At 38.9% G+C, this 24,095-nt stretch overlaps 2 protein-coding genes and 1 long non-coding RNA gene across 4 annotated transcripts; all 3 read left to right on the forward strand.

Moving 5' to 3' along the window:
* The first annotated feature begins 4,064 nt into the window (after positions 1-4,064).
* Positions 4,065-4,839, forward strand: LOC131318125 (uncharacterized). Its single transcript, XR_009197495.1, has 2 exons — positions 4,065-4,224; positions 4,562-4,839. It is a non-coding gene; the product is annotated as an uncharacterized LOC131318125 (long non-coding RNA).
* Positions 4,840-9,302: 4,463 nt separating this feature from the next.
* Positions 9,303-17,740, forward strand: LOC131318083 (ubiquitin carboxyl-terminal hydrolase 2-like). Of its 2 annotated transcripts, none has more exons than XM_058347887.1 (3): positions 9,303-9,707; positions 10,769-13,564; positions 17,272-17,740. In XM_058347887.1, exons 2-3 carry the CDS (start codon positions 10,776-10,778, stop codon positions 17,504-17,506), a joined length of 3,024 nt encoding a protein of 1,007 aa, XP_058203870.1. In that variant the 5' UTR covers positions 9,303-9,707; positions 10,769-10,775; the 3' UTR covers positions 17,507-17,740. The 2 variants fall into 2 exon arrangements, 1 of the variants encoding a protein (XP_058203870.1); XR_009197490.1 differs by lacking the exon at positions 17,272-17,740 and adding an exon at positions 15,123-15,451 and having other exon boundaries at positions 9,463-9,707; positions 10,769-15,085.
* Positions 17,741-19,503: 1,763 nt separating this feature from the next.
* LOC131317080 (1,3-beta-glucanosyltransferase GAS1-like) lies at positions 19,504-20,402 on the forward strand. The gene is made up of 2 exons (XM_058346661.1): positions 19,504-19,879; positions 20,014-20,402. Exons 1-2 carry the CDS (start codon positions 19,504-19,506, stop codon positions 20,400-20,402), a joined length of 765 nt encoding a protein of 254 aa, XP_058202644.1.
* The last annotated feature ends 3,693 nt before the right edge of the window (positions 20,403-24,095 follow it).

The following is a 24,095-nucleotide window of genomic DNA, read 5'->3' on the forward strand; positions in this document are numbered from 1 at the left end:
TCGACTCTGGTAGAATGCATCCTGAGAATCAATACCAAATAGTTTCAGAATGCAAAATCAAAATCCAGAATTAACCCAAAAAATTTGCCGTAAACACCCACTTATAATTAGACATCAATCGAACCACATTATGTCTTTAAAAATAAAAAAAAAACTAAAGCTTGGACATCAGATATGCAGCAAGTTAGTAGTTACCTCTCATTTACGTAAATCCTGGCTCCGCCCCTGATTAAGAGTGTCGAAGTCCTAAAAATAACCATTTGATAAACAGATCCAAAAATAACCGTTTTCATTTTTTTGATGTGTCCAGAAGGACTTGCATGAAAAAGACTTTCCTAATGCACTTGCCGCAAAGGGAAGACTTTGAAAATTTTGGCATTGCTCCCTTTCTGGCCCTTAACGAACCTACTCCTTTCATTATCGAAGAAAAAACAAAATTTCAGTCTGACTTTGATCTGGGAGAATTTTCAACCATGAACCCCTTTGTGTGGTTATTAGTATTAAAGTTTGTCTGCCTGCCAATATGCGCAGTGATGTTTATCCGGATCTCGTGTGGACCTCTAGTTCAGATTTGGGGCAAATCTTGTCTGCGCTTGGTCAGCAAGACAAAACACCGATAGCGCCTACGCGGCCAGAGTCAGCCAATAGGCACTCCGAGCAGGAGCGGAGTCAGAAATTTTGGTTAGTGAGATCAAAAATTAGATTCATATGCAATATATTTTTTCTACGCACAAATCCAAAAATAACTAAATTAAAAGGTTAATTATAAGATCGATATGCACTAATAATTCATTTTTGCCTCATAATTGGCCCCAAAGACTTGTTATATTTGAAAAATAATACATGATAGTCTCATTTCTAGCATTATCAACTCTCGGAAAGAAGAGAACTCTTGAAATTTCTATGCACTTAAAACAAGTTGGAGCAATTTAGAAATTTTTTGTGGGGTCAAAATAACTAAATTATACATATTCCTATGAAAATTTGGGGTCAAATTAGTAAAAATAGGGTAAAAATTATACCTACCCCAAAGGAAATTTGGCAGTCAGTGAAGTCGACCGCCCTCCCTTGTACCCATGTGCCTCCGCCCCTGACTTCAAGGCCAAGTCGGCCTCATATGGAGAAGAGGGAACATGACCTCCAAAAGGTATAGATTTGTACTTTATATAAAGTGATTTATGGTATGTTTGGTTTGGTTTTTGAAAAATAATAAGGGTAATAAGTGGAGAGAGATAGAGAGAGAAATGTTAGAAGTAGGAGGAATCTATAGAAAAGCTAAGAGGTATTTTTAAAAAAAATTCTTATTAAATTGTAAAGAGAACAAAGCATTAGCTTATGCTCCAAGTAAGCTCGTACTAGGCATAAGACCTTCTTCGACCCACTCCAACCTGGCTTAGCTTGACAAATCCTGGCAACTGGACTTACATGTGATAGGCCGCACTCTCGTGTAGGGATGGCAATTCCGGCCGCCCCGCCCCATTCCCCGCCCCAAATGGATTGGGGATTCGGGGATTTTTCGGGGATCGGGTAAGGGATAGAGATAATTTTTTTAAAAAAATGGGGAACGGGTAGGGGATGGGTATGAGTCTGTCCCCGCCCCGTCCCGCTTGTGTATATATATATATAATAAATAAGTTATATACATAAATGAAAATTATATAGGAGTACTATATATACATAAGTGAGGAAGAAAGAAATAAACTAAATTTTACTGTCAATTAACATAAAAGTAATTGAATTCACTTACCACGGATAGAAGATTAGTAGAAAAAAGAGCTCAAATCGATAGTTCTACTCAGATAAATATTGTTCACGTCGGAAACTCATTAAATAGCGTCGTGTTGAGAGACTAAGAAACGAAGCTTTAAAGAGCTTTGCGTGTGTTGTTTGTTCTTGGCGTCTTGCTGCAGCAGGGATACCGGATTAAGAATACCGATTTTGCCTGTGGTTTCAGTTGGATCCCCGATTCTCCAAGGAGATCCCCGTTCCCCGTTTGGGGAGGGGATAGAGGGTAAAAATAATTCCCCGGTGGAAATTGGGGAAGGGATGGGGATGAATTTGGATTCGGAGATCGGGGACGGGAATAATGGTATCCACCCCCTACCCGTCCCATTGCCAACCCTACTCTCGTGCCAACCCAATGTGTACGGTTTGCGCTCAACCTCAGGGGCTGCTAATTTGCTAGGCCCTTTTGGATCCGCAGTTCAATTCACTCGCATCAATAACTTGGTGTGATTGATGTGCATGTCAAAAAATAAAGCCTAAGGGCACAAATACCGAAACTATTGAGGCACGATTGCTTGTCAAATATGGAGAAAAACACATGTTTGAAATGATGATTTCAAAGGGAATCCACTAATAAAGGAGTATGATGTTTTTTATGGCTCGACATCTCTAATTAAGCTCCAAATCTAGACTGCAAGAAGTAGTCGCATCTTGACAGTCCATTTCTGCGATCAATGGATTAAATTTGTTAAATACTATGATTGATAAGAATAGACTATTATCAATAAGAATATACTCCTACCGGTCAAAGTCCTTTTTTAACAAATTTTAACAATTACAAAAATACTTTGGTTCAAACTCATACTGCAAAGAAGCCAAATGTTTCTCATGAATGCTTCACTCAAGTAAAGAAAAGCCAAAATCATACAAGATTTCAACACTTCGAAAAGATTATTTCATATTTTCAATTCATAGGACAACCTCCAACAAACACCATGGCCACTGTAGTTTAAATTATGGAGGAAGGGCACATTGTGTTCAATCATAATGTTATTTAGTCCTCAATTTATCACTTCTGTTGACTTAAATTTTAAACGTGCACTATTTGAAAAAGAAATTCTGAAATTTTCAAAGAAGTTAACACGTAAACAAAATAAAAGCTGTCTTTCAACATGAGATCGGCTTCTCTATGTTTGTGCAAGTCCAACAATATGAAGGTGCACGAGATCTTGCACCACTTTGCCACTTTCGACATAGAGATATTAAATTTTTTCTGCCGGTGGCGGAAATGATGGTGGTAGAAAACCCATAATTTTCGTTGCCGGTGGAAAGAATTTAATCTCTAGATATCAATGATCCAATTTCTCCCACCATGCACTCAAGTACACATCAATGCATCATGCATTGGATTTTTTAACATAATAACATTGTGCAGTTCCCGGACAAATTATCGAGAAGCTGATTCTTTAGTTTCCTGCACAACTTTCCTGACAACCAGAGCCTAAGTAAAGAGAAGCCATCAACATCGAATTTATCGAAATGGTATGAAAGCAACGATACAAGTGTAAGCTTAATTTGTCCACTCATTAACCAAATCAACATCCATTCAGAGCAGGCATTTCCCACAATCATGGTTAAATACCAAACCCTCTACATTGAATTTGCTTGGATGATCTGGGTTAGGCGGTTAGGCAAAGAATTACACATGGTTGCGAAAAATTACTCTTGGCCATAAAGAATGACTCATGGTCTCGCAATTTTCTGTGCTCTTTGCGACCACGAGTAATTCTTTGCGATCAGGAGTAATTCATGGTTGAGATGGAGTGTCTTTTTTTGTGTCACCGGAACGCTCCTGTATATATATTTTTCAAATTAGCACAGAATCTGAAAAGTTTTGGTATTCTTCCAAGGGCCTGAGGTTTGGTGGTCGGCGACAAGCTTGAGCGGCAGTGTTGGATGATCTGGGTTAGGCGCTAGGGTTAGGCAGTGGGTTTTGGGGGCTAGGCTTGGCTCTATTTTGGGTGTTTGGGTTTCGGCCCCTTCAGGTGGGCTTTGTCCCAAATGTGTGTCCTGATTGGTTTCTTGTCAATCGTAGTTTTGGGTCTTGTATCGGACAGATGATTGTTCTTTAAATGTTGTTTCATTACCCCTACTAGTCTTGTAACAACTTTAAAATTAATGAATATCTTTTTTTGCCGTTTAAAAAAAAATTCCTTTTTGCTACTTGCACTACAGCCATTTGCCTTAGTAACAAAGTCCAAGTCTTCTAGTGACCACCAAAGACCACCAAAGTTCTTGTGACCCATACGTGCTAGGATTATTTGGGCTATAAAAGGTCATGAACCCTAAATCCCCTGTCCTTATGCTTGAGCGAAGGAAAAAAAATGGCTTTAAAAATGCTTTTTGCAGTTTTGAAAGTCCTTGTGATCCTTTCCCTTTTCATGGCTCTCGAGGTCTCTGCAAGGGAACTTCTCGAGACTTCGAATTCCCTTGGCCCTTGTAAGTTTGCTTCTCTTAGAACTTTGAAATGTCAAATTAATCTTTAGAACAGGTTTTTTGTGTTTTCTATTAGGGTAGTCTCGGTTGGGAAAAAAGTATGGTTCCTCTCTTGGAATCGGTGAAGCTGTAGTGCATTCGCCGCACTACACCGTGTAGTGCAGCCGATCCGACCGTCCATTTCGGTGCGGACAGCTTGGATTTAATCCGAGTTCCTACAAATCCTAGCCATCTATTGTTCGGATGAAAATCCGAGTGACCTTAAAGTTACCCTTTTGCTTTTGTAAAGAAATGCATGTCATTTACTGATATACGGGATCATTTTTCTTGTTTCTAACAGATAAGATGCCTATGACGCTCAAGAGACTAATTGATGTTCCCTGGGGCCACCATCCTGTTACTATTAACCCTTGATGATATTCGCAACGCCAAAATAAAACTCATTCGGAATAAGAGACTTCTCTCATCAAGAATATTGTTTGGGTTTGAGTCTCGTACTATACATAGTTTGTAATATGCTGCTATTTTTCTTTTCTTTAGTTTTTGATCTAGCAATAGATTGAAAATAAATTGGACTGTCAAACGTAACGGAGTTGAATTTTTAGTACAATTTCACCATTGTGGTTTTGGAGTTCTAGCTCTACCCGCGCCAACGAATCGTTGATTGTGACGAACAACAATACTACAACCACACACAGATACATAAAACACTTACGAATTGGGGGATGGTGCTGTGCAATGATGTGCGTAGTACCGTGCTGCGCACCTCCGAGCCAGTCGGATCTTGCATCCGACGGCTCGGATCTCATCTCAGCAATAAACGACTCTCGATCGAAATGAGATCCGAGTCGTCAGATGCACGATCCGACTGCTCAAAAGTGCGCAGCACAGTGCTGTACACCTCACTGCACAGCACCAACCCGAAGTCCAACAGTTACACACACCTCCAGTGTGTGTGGGACCCACCTCCTTTGTTAGTGTGTGTGTGTAAGTGTTTGTGTGTGGTGCTAAAATTATTGTATGACGAATTAATGTAATTAATCTCAAAAATACAAAAATGTTTTTGGAGTTTTATTCCAGCAGTACTCATAGGCAACTGAGTAATTGTGTCCCATCTACCCCACATGCATGCACGCTATCAATTCCTTTGACTTTGTTGCGAGTGTAATTTTGTTCATCCTTCTCAAAAAAAAGGGGGTGAACGTTACACTCCTTTTTATTGGTTGAAATGGTGTAAGTCACACTTCTTCAAAAAAGCATGACGTCACTTTGTAGTGGGATCCACACAATTTCAACCAATAGAAAAAAAGGTAACTTCCACCCTCTTTTTAAGGAGGGTGAATAAAATTAAATTCTTTTGTTACAGTTTTAATTGGACTCTTCACTAGTAGACTGTGAGATTGATACCTCAATCGATAAGTCAATACATTCAACCTGATATTGAGTTATAAAAATAAAAAAAATTACTCCCTTTCAACGTACCCTTGGCCAATCATATGCTTCGTGGTTCAACTTCTTCAACTCTAACATTATGTCATCAAACTCAATCATATGCTCCCCCCGTGAGATCTTTGTACTCTTTCTCCTAGAACAGTTTTTTTTTTTTTTTTTTAAATTAATTTGGCATACATGTGCCTTATGCAATACCTATGTTCCACTCCGCGAAGCAATTTGTTCTCTGTAATATACGGAAAGCTGGTTATCAAAACAATATATACACACACGGAAAGCTATATTGAAGTATGGAGCACGTATTAATATACGTAAAGGAGAACAATGACATGGAACACCAAGTTTCAAAGTTTGTATTGCTATCAAGGACTTGGTGTGATCGAAAAAGCCTTTGGGGAGCAATTTTTGTCAAATTGGGCGTACGCCCCGCACCTCCGCGTCCATTTAAAGAAGCGTAATGCAATTGTCAAACATAACGTTGACGCAATTAGTGATTAAGATCTGAAATTTTAGAAGTTTGCCTTCCTCCTAAAATCTCAAGTTTGAAACATGTAAAGTATTATCAATTCTTTTGGGGCCATTCTTTACTGACCTTAATTTGCTTTTGCTTTAATCAGAACCTCTGCAAGTGAGCGGCGGTATTAGTCCTCCGAAATTAGTCGCAATACTTGCGTGAGCTAGCCGGGACAATGGAGTTATCAAACTATAGTCAAAGATGGATATCAATATCAGTAGTTTCAGTGGTAGACAAGAAACAAAAGGGGGACCCAAACCCCAAAGTCAGAAGATTTCAATCTCATTAAATGAAGGCTTCATCTATAGTATGGATGTGCCCTTCTCAAAAGTCTTCCTCTAAAAAGCTCATATCTACCCCCACAAGCTCATATCTACCCCCACATGCAGCCTAATTAAGAATGGCCTTGTGAAAGACAGGCAATATGTGCCAAATTGACAAGTAGTCTTGTGGACTCTTCTAAATGTTTGAAGCCCTCATTTTTTAGAGTGTTTGTGACAACTGGCCGGGAGAATAAATTTTAAATTATAATCTTCAGATTTTTTAAAAATTTTGGGTTCTGAATTCAAATTTAAACAGATAAACTTATTTATTTATTTGGAAGAGTAACGATTGTGTTCCTATAAAAAGTTGCATTCCCAAAAGGAACCAACATTTTGGGACGGACAGAATAGTGTTTACCGAAAAAATTGAACATTAGCTTTCAAATAAGAGAATAAATTCTTTACACCGCCAGTGTAAACATTTGTTTCCTCTAGATCAATTGCATTGTGACACGTGTCAAAATAGTGGTCCTAATTAATAAATTTTGGCGACATGGCGCAATGCAATTGATTTGGAGGAAACAAATGTTTACACCGTCGGTGTAAAGAATTTATTCTCTTCAAATAATTCAGAATTCTGAAATGTAGTCCAAAAAACATCCCATACGTATCCAAATTCTCTCAAATCAGATTTAATAACATTTTTTCCGCTTTTATGAATCCTAATAATCTCGAATACAGTCAATAATAATTTTTTAAAAATATTACCGATTTTTTAAAAAAATTAAATTCAAACATTTGCTTCTAGATCTTTTCATAAATACCAACAAAAAAAAGGAAAATGATTTTGTCACTCCATTTTTTGTTAACGCCACTCGCTTGCAAGTGTATTTTGCAAAAATACACTTGCAAGCGAGTGGCGTTAACAAAAAATGGAGTGGCAAAATCAGCAGCCCAAAAAAATTTATCATCTAATCCAACATCTCCGTAAGTATTACTATCGGTCGTATATATATTTGTTAGATTAATAGATGTACAAAATTCCTCTACCAAGTGATGCATCCATATAACTAATTGAAAACAAGTCTTTTGTTCCAATCAGCTGGGCTCAGCTAAATGAATATATTTCCTCGCGTTCGACCAAAATTCAAAACCACTGTCCCTACAAAGTTTATAACCCATTCCCCATATCACATCCATGAATTAAACAGGTCCTATTTTCCAGCCCTAAAATGTACCCTCTGCAGATCAAAAGAAAATTACCAGATCCTATGTTACTTTTCATGGATCATATGGGCCATGAGGATGCAACTCATACCAGGTTGGGTCCTTTTTATGGCCTGTCTAGGCCCAGCACAAACCATCCCTAGTCCAAGGTAACCTTGCAGATCAGGACCAACAAATTAAGCCCAGATTTTCTTTCCCATATGAGGCAACCAAACCTGATATAAGAACATCTCCGGCCCTAACCCATTCGTTTACTAGTGTTTTGGTAAAAATTTGGGTCAAAAACTTCATTAAAAATTTGGGTCAAAAACTTCATTTGGGTATGTCATATCCAATGCTAAACTCTCTTCTTCTTTTTTAACCCAAAATCTAGTGTTTTTTGTGTTTTCCCTTTAAAATATGGGTCAAAAAGTATGGATTTGGGTCTTTCCACATTTGAGTAAGAAAAAGAGTCAAAATGTCAAAAGGGTATGCCATTGGAAATGACACTTTGTGTTTTTACTCAAATTTTGATAGGAAAAAATGAAAAGGATTTGAGATGCTTTAAGTTGGAGTTTTGTGGCTTTTCCGACATTTAAAAACTGCAATGCGAAATTGCAAAATTTCACTTGGAAAATTTTGAAAATTTTCGTAATTTTTCTGCAATACTATACTCTCGTATGAATCTTCTTCAATAGATCTCCAGTAATAAGTTTTCAAACATAATTATGAGTGCAAAACTAGAAGATAAACTTTGAAGGCATGAATATTAGTGTTTGAAGGAAAAACACCAAAACATAAGACATATCAACACGTTTTTATCTTGCGGATGAAAATAGTTGTCCTTTGCTATTATTTTTAGCAGGTACTCTATCCGTCTCAAAGTTTCAATTTGGAACCCGGGATGTCTCGTAAACGTTCTTACCGATATTCAATTGAGCTGATTTTTTTTTTTTAAAAACCTAAAAAATAAAAAAAGAATAGAACAAAGTGAACAGTTTCGATTATTATTTTTTAACTCGAGACGAGTCTCAAATGGATCTGTATGCGCACATACAGAACCTATCTGTACCCCTAGCAACGCTCTCTTTCGGGTATATCATTCCCTGACATATTTTTTAAGAGTACTGCTATAGGTACAGAAAAATTGGGACCGAAATCCTACCGACGGCCGCCGGTGGGCCGTCTCCGGCCACCGGACGGCCGATCATGTATATACACGAAAAGGGGTGCTCCGATCAAGCACCCTACACACCTCGGATGACATTGATTCCCGCGCTGGGCCCCTCGGTTTTTTTTTTTAGAATTTTTGAACGGCTCGGATCGGCCGTCCGGTGGCCGGAGACGGCCCACCGGCGGCCGTCGGTAGGATTTCGGTCCCAATTTTTCTGTACCGGTATCTTTACTGATTTTTTAAGTTGTTTTCGGTCTTTGTATACATGTGCTGTTATTTCAGTGATACGTTGGGTAACTACATTTTTTTTTTTTAATTAAATGGTACAATAGATTAAACCAATATTCGGATCAGTAGGGTAACTAATTTACGCATATATTATCGATGATTAAGTATGTCTTCCGTCCTTCTCATATATTTTACGCATGTATTATGAAAGATTAGGTATGTCTTTGCTCCTTCTCATTTGTATCTCGATCGATTGGAAATTACATGGGGTGGTCATTGCTTGAATTTAGAAACCAGTTGGGCATCGGAAAAGGAAAATTACAGCAATTGGACGTTGGATGTCTATCCATATACTCTATCTGGGTAGCTTTTAACCCCAAGGAAAGGGTGATAAACCCCTTCCTCACTGTTTTTCACCTTCACTTCCTCTCCCTCGCCTCTTTGTTTCTCTCTCCTCCCTATAAGACAGACAGAGAGAGAGAGGGGACTCAAAAGGGTGCGCCAAACGCCTCAACATGAGCACACCACTGACCACTCTCCTCTCTCTCTCTAAACACACTCAATAATACAGATCCTAATCTCCGACCATCCCTCTCCTTTCTCTCCCTCTTATGTAACCCAAATCCATCCCCCCCCTCCAGATTTTCAGGTGAATCTGTTGTTCATTTCTTAAATTTTTTTATCAGTGTTGAATACCTACTTATTGCAGTTAGAGATGCTTTTCGTTTCAAAAGACATCTGGGTATCTCCCGGAAACCAAAAATCTCTCGTGGGTTTTGTTGATTTTGTAGCAAAAAGTTTGTATCTATTCGTGAAGTAATCAGTTGTTGGGTTTTAACCATTGGTATGATCGTTAGCTGTGAACCTATGACCTTATCTTGTTGTAATGATTCTTGCTTCGGTTTTTAACTATGTCGGTTTGTAGTTCTTGTTGGGTTTGTGGGCTTGGGTTTTGTTTTAATGCTTGTTCTAGTGCTGTTGCTTCTATAGTTATTGTGGAAAATGCTAAAATCTGCCCTAAAGGCGGAAGATAATAGGTAAAAGGTTCATTGATATTCAAGAAAAGTGTAGTGATATCTGTGAACTCGGTCTGAACTTGGTTAGGTTCAATAACCTAACTGATTTTTTGTTTGGGGACTTGTTTGTGATTCTGTATTTGATTGGTTTGGAATGGCTTCTTCCTCGTAATTTGATTGCGTGCTTTGTGAATTTGGTTTTTATTTTTTGATTTTTCGGTTTATGTTTATGCATTGGTTCCTTTACTAATTTTTCTTGGTATCTTCTTTCTGATACACGACGACAGCTGGGTATCTCCTAGATACAAAAATCTGTCGTAGGTTCTACTCTTTTTGGAATGATATGTTTCTATGTAAAGGTGAAATAGTCGGTTGGTTGTGTTTATGCATTCTTATGATTGTTAGTCATGACTGTATTTTTGCCGAGAAATTTGTAATATGGTGTTAAATGTGGGCTTGTAGTGCCTATTGGTTTCACAGGGAATTGTTTTTTTAGGATTTATAAATACAGTTTTAGTGCCTCCTATTTAAAGTGACCGACTAGTGGGTATCTAGTGCTTGTGGATCTGTTTGACTGATTTGCATTCGTTATCTCCCGTCTCTTTATTTTTTGCCTAGTCGTTTTGGTTTTAGTTTTGGGGGTCTTTTTTGTTGCTTGTGTAGTTGTGTTTATGGTTTTTCTGATTGGTTGTAGGAATTAAATGGGGAAAAAGGTTAAGAAGAAGGCCCGTAGTGTTCATAAGGAGAAGCAGCCTTCTACCCTTTCTACAAAAACTGTTGCCCATCCCCAGCAAAGCATTACAAGCACTGCGGCTGTTGATGATGTCATAAAAGAGAGGAAGCTATGTTCTCATCTTGATCAGGTCATTGATTTGGTCAAAGTTTCTTCAAGATTAGAATCTCAAGAACGTATTAGGTGCGAAGATTGTAGGGAAGTTGTGGTTGATAGGCGGTCAAGTAAGGGGAAGGGCAATCAAGGGAAGAAGAAAGGGGGAGGTTCTGGTGATACTAAATCCAGTTCCAAAGCAATGTGGGTATGTTTGGATTGTGGCCATATTTCATGTGGAGGGATTGGACTCCCGAACACCCCTCAAAGCCATGCAGTTCGACATGCAAGGCAAACCCGACATCCATGGGCAATTCAATTTGAAAACCCTCAGTTACGGTGGTGCTTCCAGTGCAATACACTCATTCCAGTTGAAACTTTGGATGAAAATGGTGAAAAGAAAGATTTGTTGTTAGGTGTTGTCAAACTGATAAAGGGGCAATCATCTCAAGGGCCCTCTGAGGATGTTGAGGATGGTTGGTCAGGGAGTGGAAGCGTTGCAAGTGGGATAAAATCGGCAAACACCGCTTCAGCTAGTTTTGATGGGAAATATGGTAATGTGGTCAGAGGCTTGGTAAATCTCGGTAATACTTGTTTCTTCAATTCAATCATGCAGAATCTCTTGGCAATGGATAGATTACGGGACTATTTCTTAGAACTTGATGAGTCTGTGGGGTCGCTTACTGTTTCTTTGAAGAAGTTCTTCTTAGAAGCCAGTCCGGAGTCTGGCTTGAAAAATTCCATGAATCCAAGGTCCTTTTTTGGGTGTCTGTGTGCCAAGGCTCCCCAATTTCGGGGGTATCAACAGCACGACAGTCACGAATTGCTTCGTTGTTTACTTGATGGATTGTGTACAGAGGAGTTGAGCGCAAGAAAACAGACCGTATCATGGGAAAATGGGAATTCCAAAACCCTCGGTCCTACTTTTGTTGATGCAGCCTTTGGGGGCCAACTATCTAGTACTGTTTCTTGTTTGGAGTGTGGGCATTCTTCAACAGTGTTTGAGCCGTTTCTAGATCTCTCACTTCCAGTTCCAACTAAGAAACCCCCTTCTAAAAGGGCCCCACCTGTTCCTCGAGCTAAGAAGCCAAAACTGCCTCCAAAAAGAAGTGGAAGGATTCGCCCGAAAACTAATAGGGATGCAGATTCTGTCACAGAAAAAGTGGGAGATTCTTTGGTGGTTCCTAAAACGATGGAATTCACTGGCCCACCTACAGTGGAAGATAAAAAGTGTTTAGTCTCATCTAGTCTCTCAACCGCTGAAGATTTAGAGAAGAAGCCGTTTATGGATGAGGATTCGTTAGACAACTTTTCATGGTTTGATTATCTGGAATCAGTTCCTGTTTCGAATGATCAGGACATAGCTTCAAAAGCTAATGATATCGCAATGATTTATGATTCAGGACAAAACAATGCTGCTCAAGGTGAAGCCTCCCTGAAGGAAACAGGCACAGCAGATTCATTGGGCGACCTAACATGGTTGGATTACCTTGAGCCAGGTGCTTTACCTGATGACAATGACATTGGTTCAAATGTTGATGATGTATCCGTAGTCCAAGATTCTGGAAGCAAGGACGCTCTTCCAAATGATATATTTTTGCTTCCATTACAGGTTCAAGTCTCCGAGGACCTGGTGTTTCCTCAGAAAGAAGAAACTTCGATTAGTGGTGAGATTTTGAGAGGAGAAGGCGAGGCCTCCTCGTCAGTTGTTGGCTATGAACCAGATGCATCGGACTTTGATGGTTTTGGAGGCTTATTTAATGAGCCAGAAATTGTTGAAGGCCCCAATTTAAAATCCTTGTCTATTGATACTAACATTCAGGGTAATGAAATTGCAGAAACTGGTTTCTTAGTTGCAAATATCAGTGAGTCTGATCCAGATGAAGTCGACAATAGTGACTCCCCAGTGTCAATAGAGAGTTGTTTGGCATTGTTTACTAAGCCAGAGCTTCTTTCTGATGAACATGCTTGGCATTGTGAGAATTGTTCGAAAGCTGTGCAAAAGCAAAGGATGCAATCAAGGAAGAGTAAGCAGAATGGTGCATCAGAGATTCAGATGAGAGGGGCAGACAATAGAATTCAAAGTGCTCCATCAAATTCGACAAATGAAGGCCCCTTCCCTAATGACGGAGATATTAGAGAAACTGTATTTAGTACGTCTAATGAAGCGGTAGTGTCAGAAAATGGTAAAATTAATGATAACCAAAACGAGAAGGAGTTCAGTGAGGAAGCTGGGTTGATTTTATCAATTTCCCAGTTAAAAGAAGGAAGTAGTGACATGAATGATGCATGTCCAGAGCTATCACAGTCTTCAAGTTCTTATAAGACTTGTACTCAAGCAAGTATCAGTGGTGAAGCTAGTGGTTCTTGCAGTGTTAATGATCCTAGTAATGCTGGATGTGACACTGGTGAGGTTCAGCAAATGAAGTCTCAGTTGTTGCCTAAAGGGTCTGAATCAGAAAGAAGTGACAATGAGGAGATGAATTCTGATAGCTTGAAGGTGAAGAGGGATGCAACTAAAAGAATTCTCATTAATAGGGCACCACCTATTTTGACCATCCATCTAAAGAGATTCAGTCAAGATGCTCGTGGTCGTTTGAGCAAATTGAATGGTCATGTGGTTTTCGGAGAGACAATTGATCTCAGACCATACTTGGATCCCAGGTGTTCTTCTGACCCTTGCTTGGGCGTATTGTTGCTATTAGTTTCGCAACTTCATCAGTCCCTTATCGTTTACTCTTTCTTTCATTTTTCGATTTCTCTCTTCCGTGTCATTTCTACTTACTCAGCAAACTGCTTTCTCTCAGCTTTTATGTTCGGAATTTTATGCTTGTTTAATGGACTTTGTTGTTGCAGTTTCTAGTAGACAAATTTTGTTTCATTCTGGTATCCTCCTTGTTAATGCTTCCTACCAGTTTTAGGTGTATTTATATAGATTCTCTTATCTATTGCAGAGAACTGTTGCACTTATTTTAGTACATGTTTATTTTCTCTTCTCTTCCACAAAACCTATTGTATGGTTGTAAATGTTTTCTTGCGTGCTTGTTCTTCTTCTTGTCACATCTGCATTTAGGCTATTATGCCAGACTATCAAAGAAACCCGCCAAAGACAGAAGAACCGGTGTGTTGTACAGATGTAGCCTTCCCAGGAAGCAGGAAATTGTTTATTGGCTCCTTTACCTACTCATATTCTAATGATATAGAATGATAATGAGCATGAATTATTTGCTTGAGCATTTTCCTCATCTATAATTGGTGTTTTTTTAAATATTATACACTTTGTCTAAAGTTACTTTGAAATTGGGTTCTTAGCCAGGTTTATCCTTGCACGGTGTACCTGTGTGGAATACTGCTACTAGTGTTTTAGTAGGTATATCTACAATACCCGTAATGATATAGTTCATGTGAAAGGCTGAAAGCTGATAGACGGTTCAGACTTAGACATCACACCCTCGAATAGGGCAAAAGAATAGAGCCCACTCTTCATACCTTCTGAAGTATAATATGTGTACTTGTGTTGCCTTGGACTTAAGGAAAACATATTGTGTTTAGGAGGGCCACTGTTTCAATGGTATTCTCAGAGCAGCCACTTTGTGCATATATTGCCAAAGGTTAGGTCTATCTCCAATCATCCCCCGCCCATACCCCCAATGATTGGGGACTAGATGGGTTATGTTATGTTGTTGTTGTTGTTGTTGTTGTATAAACGAAGTAAAAAAGTATCACATGTTTTATGTTGTACTAGTCCTACGCACTGGATTAGAAAAAGAAATAAAGTTGCGAGTGCTGAATATACCACACTTCTTTTTCTGGTCAAGTCTAACTCTACTTTCTATTTGGTTAGTAGTTTGAGCCCCACTACTAGCTTGGTGCGCTGAAGTATAAAAATGCATATTGATGGGTCATCTGAGTCAACCCCAGAGACATTTTGGAAATATTTCAGAAACATGATGGAGACCTAGAAAAGAAATGGAGACATAGGGAAACATTGGGGGCGAAAAAACCTGTTATACGTGTGCATGGGTTAAGGCTTACAAATCACCAACTAGATATGTTTCTGTAGTTCTATGAGTAAATTTTTGCATGTTTGATTATATATGACTTCATGGCCTAATGGAAAGGCGCTAGTTCAGAGAACTAGAGATTTTGGGTTCGATTCCTAGTGAAGTTCTCGGCTGCATGCTTGTTTCAGCAAAGAAAGTTTCACTCTCCACACTTTAAGTTCTAAGTTATGTTTCAGGTTTTGCTAGTAGGTAGTAACAAAGACAAAATTACATCTGAACTTAAGTTGAGTCTTCAGACTTTTTTCACTTCTTTCTGAACATGCCATTAGTAACATGTCAAGTCTTAACTTAAGGAGCTCTCACTGCTGTCGACCCATGAGGGGGACACAGTAGTAGATCGAGCAGGAGGTGATGCCAACTCGGATTTTACTTTCTTTTGGCAGACATATATGAACAAGAGAGAGAAACAAGAGTATGGAAAGAACCTACCTGGTGAGACGTGAAGATAGAGTGAGCGAGAGGTGATGCCATTCTCGCTAGTGTTGTCCTCAGAGCATAGTTTTAAATCGCGGTATCGGTCGCCGTCGCGGTATCGGTCGCGGTATATCGGTATTGGAACGTATCGGTCATACGTCGCGGGAATCGGGTGTCGCGGTCGTGAATTTTTAAAAATCATCAGCAACATGTGTAAAACTTGAAAAATATACTTTTGCCCCCAACATTAGCTTAAATTATCACATTTTAATTAATTTAAGACATGTAATAGCCCATTCTCTTCATGCGAAATATCCAATAATTTATCAAAACCCGCAAGTCAATAAGATTTTACAAATATGAGAAAAATGCAACATTATGAGTTTCGATATAATTGACATAAATAGCAAAAATAAGATGAAGACATTAAAATAAACACACCATAGAGGTTTTACATTACATAATCGCTAGCCACATTATGCAACATTATGTTTTTTTTGTTTTTTTGTTTTTTTTTTGCCGAACCGATATGAACCGGCCGAATCGGCCGAACCGGTCCACAAATCGGTTACATACCGATACGTATCGGGAATCGGCCGGTTCACCAGTGAATTTCAGTCTCCTCGTTATGCCGGCCTATATCCGAACCGGAAGTCTCAAATACCGGTACGAACCAGTTCGTATCGGCCGATATTTAAAACTATGCCTCAGAGTCCCAGGAGCTACTATTCTTCGCTTAAAAGAAAAGTTGTTAATAGACATGAAATTCGCCATGTATCATTGTAGTTATAGATGTAGATCAATCTGGCTATTAGAGACATACCACCACCCTAGTCCACGTAACATACTTCAGGAGATGCCTGGCCAGCTGGCCCTTACAACAATGACCCATGTCTACGATGGGCGAGTGTATGGTGTTTGAATAGGCTCCACAGTTACTACTTCTCTCCTCAGTTGTACACTCTGTATGTATATATCACCAACTCGCTGTTTTACTCATTTGCACAGATACTTTCTAAGTTTCTATACTCCCTACTTTGATCCACGTCGCTGAGTGTCTCCTCTTTAAACCTTTCTCACAGTTGCTTCCCTCGAGAAGCCACTATCCGGTAGCCGGTAGGTTAGGCCTACCACAAAGACATGCTCTACCCAGATGTCGAACTACCGTTTGTCAAGGAGGCGCTCTTCCTTATTCATTGGAGCCTACATGTACAGTTTATGGTCATTCTATGTTGCTATGTTCTTTGTGGCTGTCTCATGCCTGTATGTATTTTTAAGTACCTTCGGTGTACCTGTAATTACACTATTCTATCCAACTTGTATCAGCTCATTCTTTCCTCTTCATCAGTCTTATTTTACAAAGTTATAGCCATTTCTATCTTTGCTCGCTCATGCCCTCATCTGTGACTTACTTTCCCTGAGGGATCATTTGATGCTCAAAGCCTCAAACATACTTCTAATCAGTTTACTGATACTCGTACTTTGGTTGTCAGACAAAATCAGACTACAGCCATATTCTGAAAGAAGTGTGAAAAGAACGAGTAGTCACTATAAACTGTTATTGGAGGCAATTAGATAGTTTCTCCACCATTCCTGTAATATCCTTGTGGCCTTTGCATTATATAAGCACAATTGATACTTCTGTTGAAGTCACTTTCAGCATCAAAATATGGGACGTTTCTGGGCATTCTGTTCATTGTCTACTAGTTTTTTTGTTCCTTTGTTTCTTTCTGTTTTATAAGTTGGTTCGACTTGTACCACCTAAGCGTTTTTTGATATCGTATATTGTATAAATGTAGAATCTTGTAGCTTGCAAACATGAAATCTGTTATAGATATGGATAATGTAGATGGTAATGCCGTGTTGATTTATCCTCATTTTAATGAAATACAGGTGCATGGGGGCAGATGAGTACAAATTCCGGCTGATTGGAGTGGTGGAGCATCTGGGGACCATGAGGGGAGGCCACTATGTTGCCTATGTCAGAGCTGCAAAGGGTAACAAGAAGGTGGATAAAGAAAGCGCAGATTTTGTGTGGTATCATGCCAGTGATGCTTATGTGCGCGAGGCTTCAATGGAAGAAGTTCTTCGGTGTGAGGCCTACATCATGTTTTACGAAAAACTTTGAGCAATTCTTTTTACCTTCCATTCATTATGACCTTTTCCAAATTTAATCCAGGGAATTGAATTGAGCTCCCTGCATGAGAGAGAGAGAGAGAGAGAGAGAGAGAGAGAGAGAGAGAGAGAGAGAGAGAGAGAGAGAGAGAATTGATATCATTTTTGCCACCGCTTTTTGTTGTTTCGATAGTGGATGTACATCATCAAATCAGTTATATGAGAAATGAGTTTCGTTCTTTCGTTTTTCCTGGGATCTCAGAGCTTACTTACATGATCCCCCAGCTGTTCTTGCATTGCCTTCGTTGTATTGTGTTAAGAGTTGTCATCAGTTGAGGGGCTGCAATGGTATGGCATTTCGATCCTGTGAGTAAACAAAGTTCTATATGGCAGGCAGCAGCTTGTTCGCGTTCAAAAATGTTCTGCTAACCATTCTTGTTCCGAGTTTTCCCCCCTCCTCAAGACAAAAAGGGCGGGGAGAGAGCCGATTGGCATAGCTACTTGTTCTGAGTGTGACCATATGCACCTCCAAATCCGCAATGGATCTCGAGAAGGGGACAATGGCCAAAGCTACAACTATCCCAACAAGGTGCGGCCGTGGGAACAGTTTCTATTACATGGTAATATGGTTCATGGATTTACTATTGCAAAGGCGTTCGAACATGCGATCGCATGGGGAATGTTGGGGAGTGAACCCTAGCTGTCTTTGCCAACTCGTTGTTCCACAGTTCAAATGAGTTGAAGACTGCCATTTACGTTGACTGATTTCATTTTAGGCCTTGTTCTCCTAAGCTTTGGGGGCTTTTTTCTTGTTTCATCCTTATTTGAATTTTTTTCGTGTTTGTTAGTTTTGTGCTAAACTTTTGTGGTTTATTAATTCGTCTCAACGAGAGAAATTGGAAAACCCAAAAAAAATTTACTTTTACCCAAATATTTTTGAAATTATCAAAGATAAAGCCCTAAAAGTCGGCTTTTTAGGCTATTTGGGCTTTATCTTTGAGATTTTGAAAAATATTTTGGTAAACGTAAATATTTTGAGTTTGACTTGTATTTCCAACCATTCAATGAAAAAATTCATATAATATTTTAGACGGACTTGGATTGGGCTTCAAGCCTTCAACCCCTATGCCCTAGCCCAGCCCATACTATTCTTGCACTGCTAGCCCACCTGCAAGACAAACTTGGATTGGGCTAAGCCCAGTGCTCCGGATTAGTTTTGGCTGATAACTGAACCAAATTATTGGAGTTCGACTTCGTGTTCACTCATTAAAAGTTATTTGAGATCGGTTTGTTATATAAACAAATTAAGCTTGAACATCTTTTTGAAGCTCGTTAAGTTTTCAAACTACGCTCGAAAAAATTACTGCTTAGCTCGTTTGACTTATGATGTTTAAAAACTTCAAGCTACTCAATAGTGGTTCGTCATCGACTCCATTTAAGCTAGTTTGAGATCGATTAGTTTCTAAACAAACTAAATTCTAACATATTTTAAAACTTGTTAAGTTTTCAAACTAAATTTGAACAATCAACTGTTGGGCTCAATGTTGGGTTGGTATCAACCCTAGCTTTTAGTCGGTGGATAGGATGATGACCCCTCACACTAACCCTTACCATAGTTTCCCAGAACAGATGTCCCAAATAGGGTTTTTTACCCGTTTAAAATAACCAAAAACAAGGACATCTCATTCACGATGGAAAAGAAAAAGCAGCCAAACGCAAAAGAGAATTAAAGAACAGAACGAGTAATTACTCAATAGTTCGGGAATACCGTCACATGATATTTGAATCACTTTAATTATAACCACACATTCATGTGGGGTTCACATAATTAATGGTAGACCCCACAAGAATATATGGTTGTAAAGTGGTTCGGAGTATCATATGGCAGTATTCCTGAATTATTGTATAATTTTAGGTTCATTCTTAAATAAATTTTTTCTATTTATAGCTCTCCTCTGCCCATTACTCTCAAAAATCTTTCTCAAAATCCAAACCAAATAGGGCCGAGCCATGGCGATGGCATCACTATCTAAGATGCTAACCACAACACTCCTCCTTACGATCCTCTCTCTAGCCGCCGACAACGGAACAACAGCAGCAGCAACAGCAGGGGTGGAAGCAGCAGCAACAGCAGGGGTGGAAGCAGCAGCCACGTGGTGCGTGGCAAGGAGCGACGCGAGCCAGGCGGCTCTGCAAACGGCGCTCGACTACGCGTGCGGCGAGGGAGCCGAATGCGCGCCGGTCCGGCCGTCGGGGCCGTGTCACCTTCCGAACACGGTGCAGTCTCACGCTTCGTACGCGTTCAACAGCTATTACCAGCGGAAAGGCAGTGCTCCCGACAGCTGTGACTTCGGTGGCACGGCAACCGCTTCAAAGACCGACCCGAGTTTGTCCTCCCCCTCTCTCTCTCTCTCATTTTTCTTTCTCTGGATTTTTTTTTTTTGGTGTGTGTCTGTGTTGTGTTGGTGTGCTCATAGTTTGCTTCTTCTTTTTTTTGTGTGTTTTTGTTTTCCTTTGTAGGTTATGGGTCTTGTGTTTATCCATCGTCTCCAAGGTACGCCACTCCTTCGTCGTCATCTTCTCCGATTGGAAGTGGCTTGTCTGCAGCCAAAGTTTCAACTGCAGAGATGCAGTCTAAGTCCTCGCCTAACGGTAGGGGTAGGGTTGAGCTCTCGCGGCAGTTTGGTTCGGTTTTTGCACCTTATATCTCTCCGATGGAGTGGCCAGCGGCGGGCTTGGTGGTTGCCAGTGGCGGATGTGCGGTGATGTTGGTGATTTCTGTCTGGATGGCGGGCGGCGGTGGTGGGCAGCTGTTGGTAGAAGTTTTGCGCTTATTGTTTTATTCTGGGTTAGGTTTCTTTTTTGCGCTAATTGTTTTAGTTGGACATTTTAGGCCTACAGATGTTTAGGCTATCGAGATTTGGCTTTGATACCAATTGGATTATTTTTCGAGCAGCGCTACAGTTCATTACAGTTTCCGACGGGGAACTCCGGTCACCGGACGGCTGATCCGAGCCGTCCAAAAATTCTAAAAAAAAAAAATCGAGTGGGCTAACGCGGGAATCAACGGCATCCGATCGGCCACCTATACACGTCGGATGCCGTTGATTCCCGTGTTCACCCACTCGATTTTTTTTTTTAGAATTTTTGGACGGCTCGAATCAGCCGTCCGGTCGCCGGAGTGGGCCCGACAGGCCGTCTGGAATCCGGTCGGGATTTCCCGTCAGGAACCTCAACCTTTTGAAATCCCTTTCCCCTTCCCCCTTTCCCCTTTTAATAAAATGTTACTTTTGTTAGATCAAAAAATAAAAGTGATCGCAACTATCACATAGTATTTTTAATAGTCTAGATTTGTTTTGATATTTTTACCGATAAGAATATTCAACATCTATATAAACGGTGCAGATTTAACTGCACACGCTTCTTCTTCCTTTCCGATTTCTATTTACATTGAAGAATGGTGGCTTGAAATTTTGAAGTGGCGAAATCTGATAAAATCAAATCCTAACAGTAAAAATTTTATGTTTAATACTCCTAAAAAAGTGCACACATTTGACGATTAATCATTTGTAATTTTTTTTGCCAGATGGTACATACTATGTTAGGGGTTAGTTATTCGTGATTATGACAATAGCCGAGTACCTCTTTCATGAAGACTCAAACTTACGACTTCTCCCTTACATAGCAGAGTGAACCAACCATACTAGGTGTCGTGTTTATTATTAATTTGTGTTTTTAACTACACATTTTGAAGCTAATCATTCTTTATTAATATATAATAAAAACAGTTTAAATGGTTAGCAAAACGGAATAACTTTATTTTTAAATCTAATAAATAAAGTGGTGTTGAATCAATTTTCAAATCATCATCTAATCAAGCAATTTTTTGGGTGAGCGTGGGTGTCATCGAACTGGAAGACGGAAGATTGATGTATAGTCCGTGTGGGAGACTGTGAGCGTGTCATGTGTGTGAGCCGAATGTAAAATAAAATGTTCTTATTTAAAATGTAACTTTATTTTGACTCAAACTAAGACTGTTTTTAATTAAATAAATGTTCTTTTCGATGTCGATGTATATATATAAAAAGAGTGTTTGAGAGAAAGTCTTTTCATTTTGTTTCAAAACATAGTACAAAAGTTCTTATTTACAAAGATATGATAAAGAGGAACAAGTACATGACGGCATCAAAATGCATGATAGCTTCACAACTAAGCTGGCATCTTATCACACGACAAATTGACAATATGTGCCACACTCTGCCCGAGAGAAGTGCGTAATATGTGTGTGAGCCGATTGTAAAATACAGTAAAACGTTCTTGTGTAAAAAGAAATAGCTTAAAGTGGCTTATGCCACACCCCCTCTTGCTAGCACTACCTGTGGCTAGTGATACTTCAAGCCTTCGTTATTTTTAATTTCAAGACTTCCATTTAACTAACTTCATATCCGTTCTCATAATTTCAAGACTTCCATTTAGCATTCGTTATTTTTTTCGTATTTGTTAGATTTGTACTAAATTTTTATGGATTATTGATTTGTCTTGACGAAAGGAATTGAAAAATCCAAAAAAATTTACTTGAATATTTTCAATAATATTTGAATAAAAGTAAATATTTTGAGGTTGACTTGACATTTTCAACTATTCAATGAAAAAATTCATATAATATATTCGACAGACTTGGATTGGGCTTCAACCCCTATGCCGTAGCCCAGCCCATACTATTCTTGCTCGGCTAGCCCACCTGAAATAAATGGGCTAAGCCCAGTGTTGGAGTTGCAACCTCATGTTCATTGTTAAAAGTTAGGGAAAATGACGGCCAATGAAGTATTTTGATAATTAATATCCGTCAATGACATCCTAAAAGTTATTTGAGATCGGTTTGTTATATAAACAAATTAAGCTTGAACATCTTTTTGAAACTCGTTAAGCTTTGAAACTACGCTCGATCAAATTACTACTCAGCTCGTTCGACTTATGATGTTTAAAAACTTTAAGCTACTCGACACCGATTCGTCATCGGCTCCATTTAAACTCATTTGAGATTGACTCGTCTCGTAAACAAGCAAAATTCCAACATATTTGAAGACTTATTAAGTTTTCAAACTAACCTTTAACAATCAACTATTTGACTTGTTGGGTTCTTATCAACCCTATCTTTAAGTCGGTGGATTGGATGATGACCCCTCACACTAACCCTTACCAAAGTTACCCACAACAGATGTCCCAAAGAGGGCTTTTTTCCCGTTTAAAACAACCAAAACAAGAACATCTCATTCTCAAAAGGAAAAGAAAAGGCAAAAGCCAACACAAAAGTGAAGAAAAGAACAGAACATAGAAGTACAGAAGTAACAGAACAGTCCTCCTTGATTCTCTCACTATACCCATCACCCACTCGTTCGGACTTATTCGTTTTGGGGTTTCACAATTTTTGGGTATGGTCTTTAATAAATTTTGTAAATTGCTACTCCCCCCCTGACACACACCCCCCCCGGCCCCACCTCCCTTTCCCAGTTTACCCCCGCCCCCCCTCTCTCTCTCTCTCTCTCTCCCGCCCCCCTCTCTCTCTCCCTCTCTCTCTCTCTCTCTCCCTTTACTTTTTTTCCACTTTCTGCTTCTTTTCTTCTTTTTTTTTTTTCTTTTCCAGTTTTTTTTTTCATTTTATTTCATTTTCTTTCTTTCCGGTTTGAATTTTTTTTTCTTTTTAATAATAGGTTCAAGTCTAATTCTAGGCTTTGTAAAGTAATTGAGAGAAAAAAAGTGTTTCAATTGATCATGTTTATCCCACTGTTTTTTTTTCTTTTTTTGTCCTTTATAGATTAAAAAATATAATTACGAAAATAAGTGTTTCAATTTTTAATCCGTTTGAACCAGTGCAAAGATGTTATTTTTCTGATCATTTCATCCTAAATGGTCGTAATAAATTTTTGGCTCCAAGGCCTTTCAATGAACACCCTAAGAGAGTCCTGAAACTAAATAATGAGTCTTAGGTTGCTCGTTGAAAGGTCGTAAAGCAAAAAATTCATTAAGATTACAATTAGTGTTCGGGAACTAATTACGAAATGTATTTTGCAAACGACATACTAATCCATAATACAAATATTATATTCAGGATTACTTTTTTTTAACTATAGTACAATTTTATAAATTTGTTAACCATTATTTAGCATAGATCCTCTTAACTGATTCAGTAGTATGTTGCTTCAAATCACGTTTATACTCCATAGGATTGCAAATGGATGGGTTCTATTTTTTTATAACTAAAACGGAAACGTTTTAGGGGCTACTATGTCAATGGAGGCAGCAGAGCCCCCGGGTCCCCCATACTTTTTAATTTATTTTTTTATTTAATTACTTATATCTTATTTATTTAATTTCTATAAATACACCATTTGTATATTTAAAAATATAATTCAAGAATTAAGTGCTTTAATTCTCAATTCAATTAAATCAGAGCAAATATCGTTTTTTTATTATTTTATTTTAAATGGTCATAATGAATTTTTTGGTTTAAGACTTTTCAACAAACTCCCTAAGACTCATTATTTAGTTTTAAGACTCTCTTAGGGTGTCCATTGAAAACCCTTGGAGCCAAAAATTTATTA

Source organism: Rhododendron vialii, chromosome 2a (genome assembly GCF_030253575.1).
Source record: "Rhododendron vialii isolate Sample 1 chromosome 2a, ASM3025357v1".
In the NCBI taxonomy this organism is placed as follows: domain Eukaryota; kingdom Viridiplantae; phylum Streptophyta; class Magnoliopsida; order Ericales; family Ericaceae; genus Rhododendron; species Rhododendron vialii.

Excerpts from the sequence above, each read along its gene's own strand:
- LOC131318083 (XM_058347887.1), top strand. The coding sequence starts at position 10,776 with ATGGGGAAAAAGGTTAAGAAGAAGGCCCGTAGTGTTCATAAGGAGAAG. Across the intron at positions 13,565-17,271 it reads AGACCATACTTGGATCCCAG|GTGCATGGGGGCAGATGAGT; the intron begins GTGTTCTTCTGA and ends AATGAAATACAG.
- LOC131317080 (XM_058346661.1), top strand. The coding sequence starts at position 19,504 with ATGGCGATGGCATCACTATCTAAGATGCTAACCACAACACTCCTCCTT. Across the intron at positions 19,880-20,013 it reads CGCTTCAAAGACCGACCCGA|GTTATGGGTCTTGTGTTTAT; the intron begins GTTTGTCCTCCC and ends TTTCCTTTGTAG.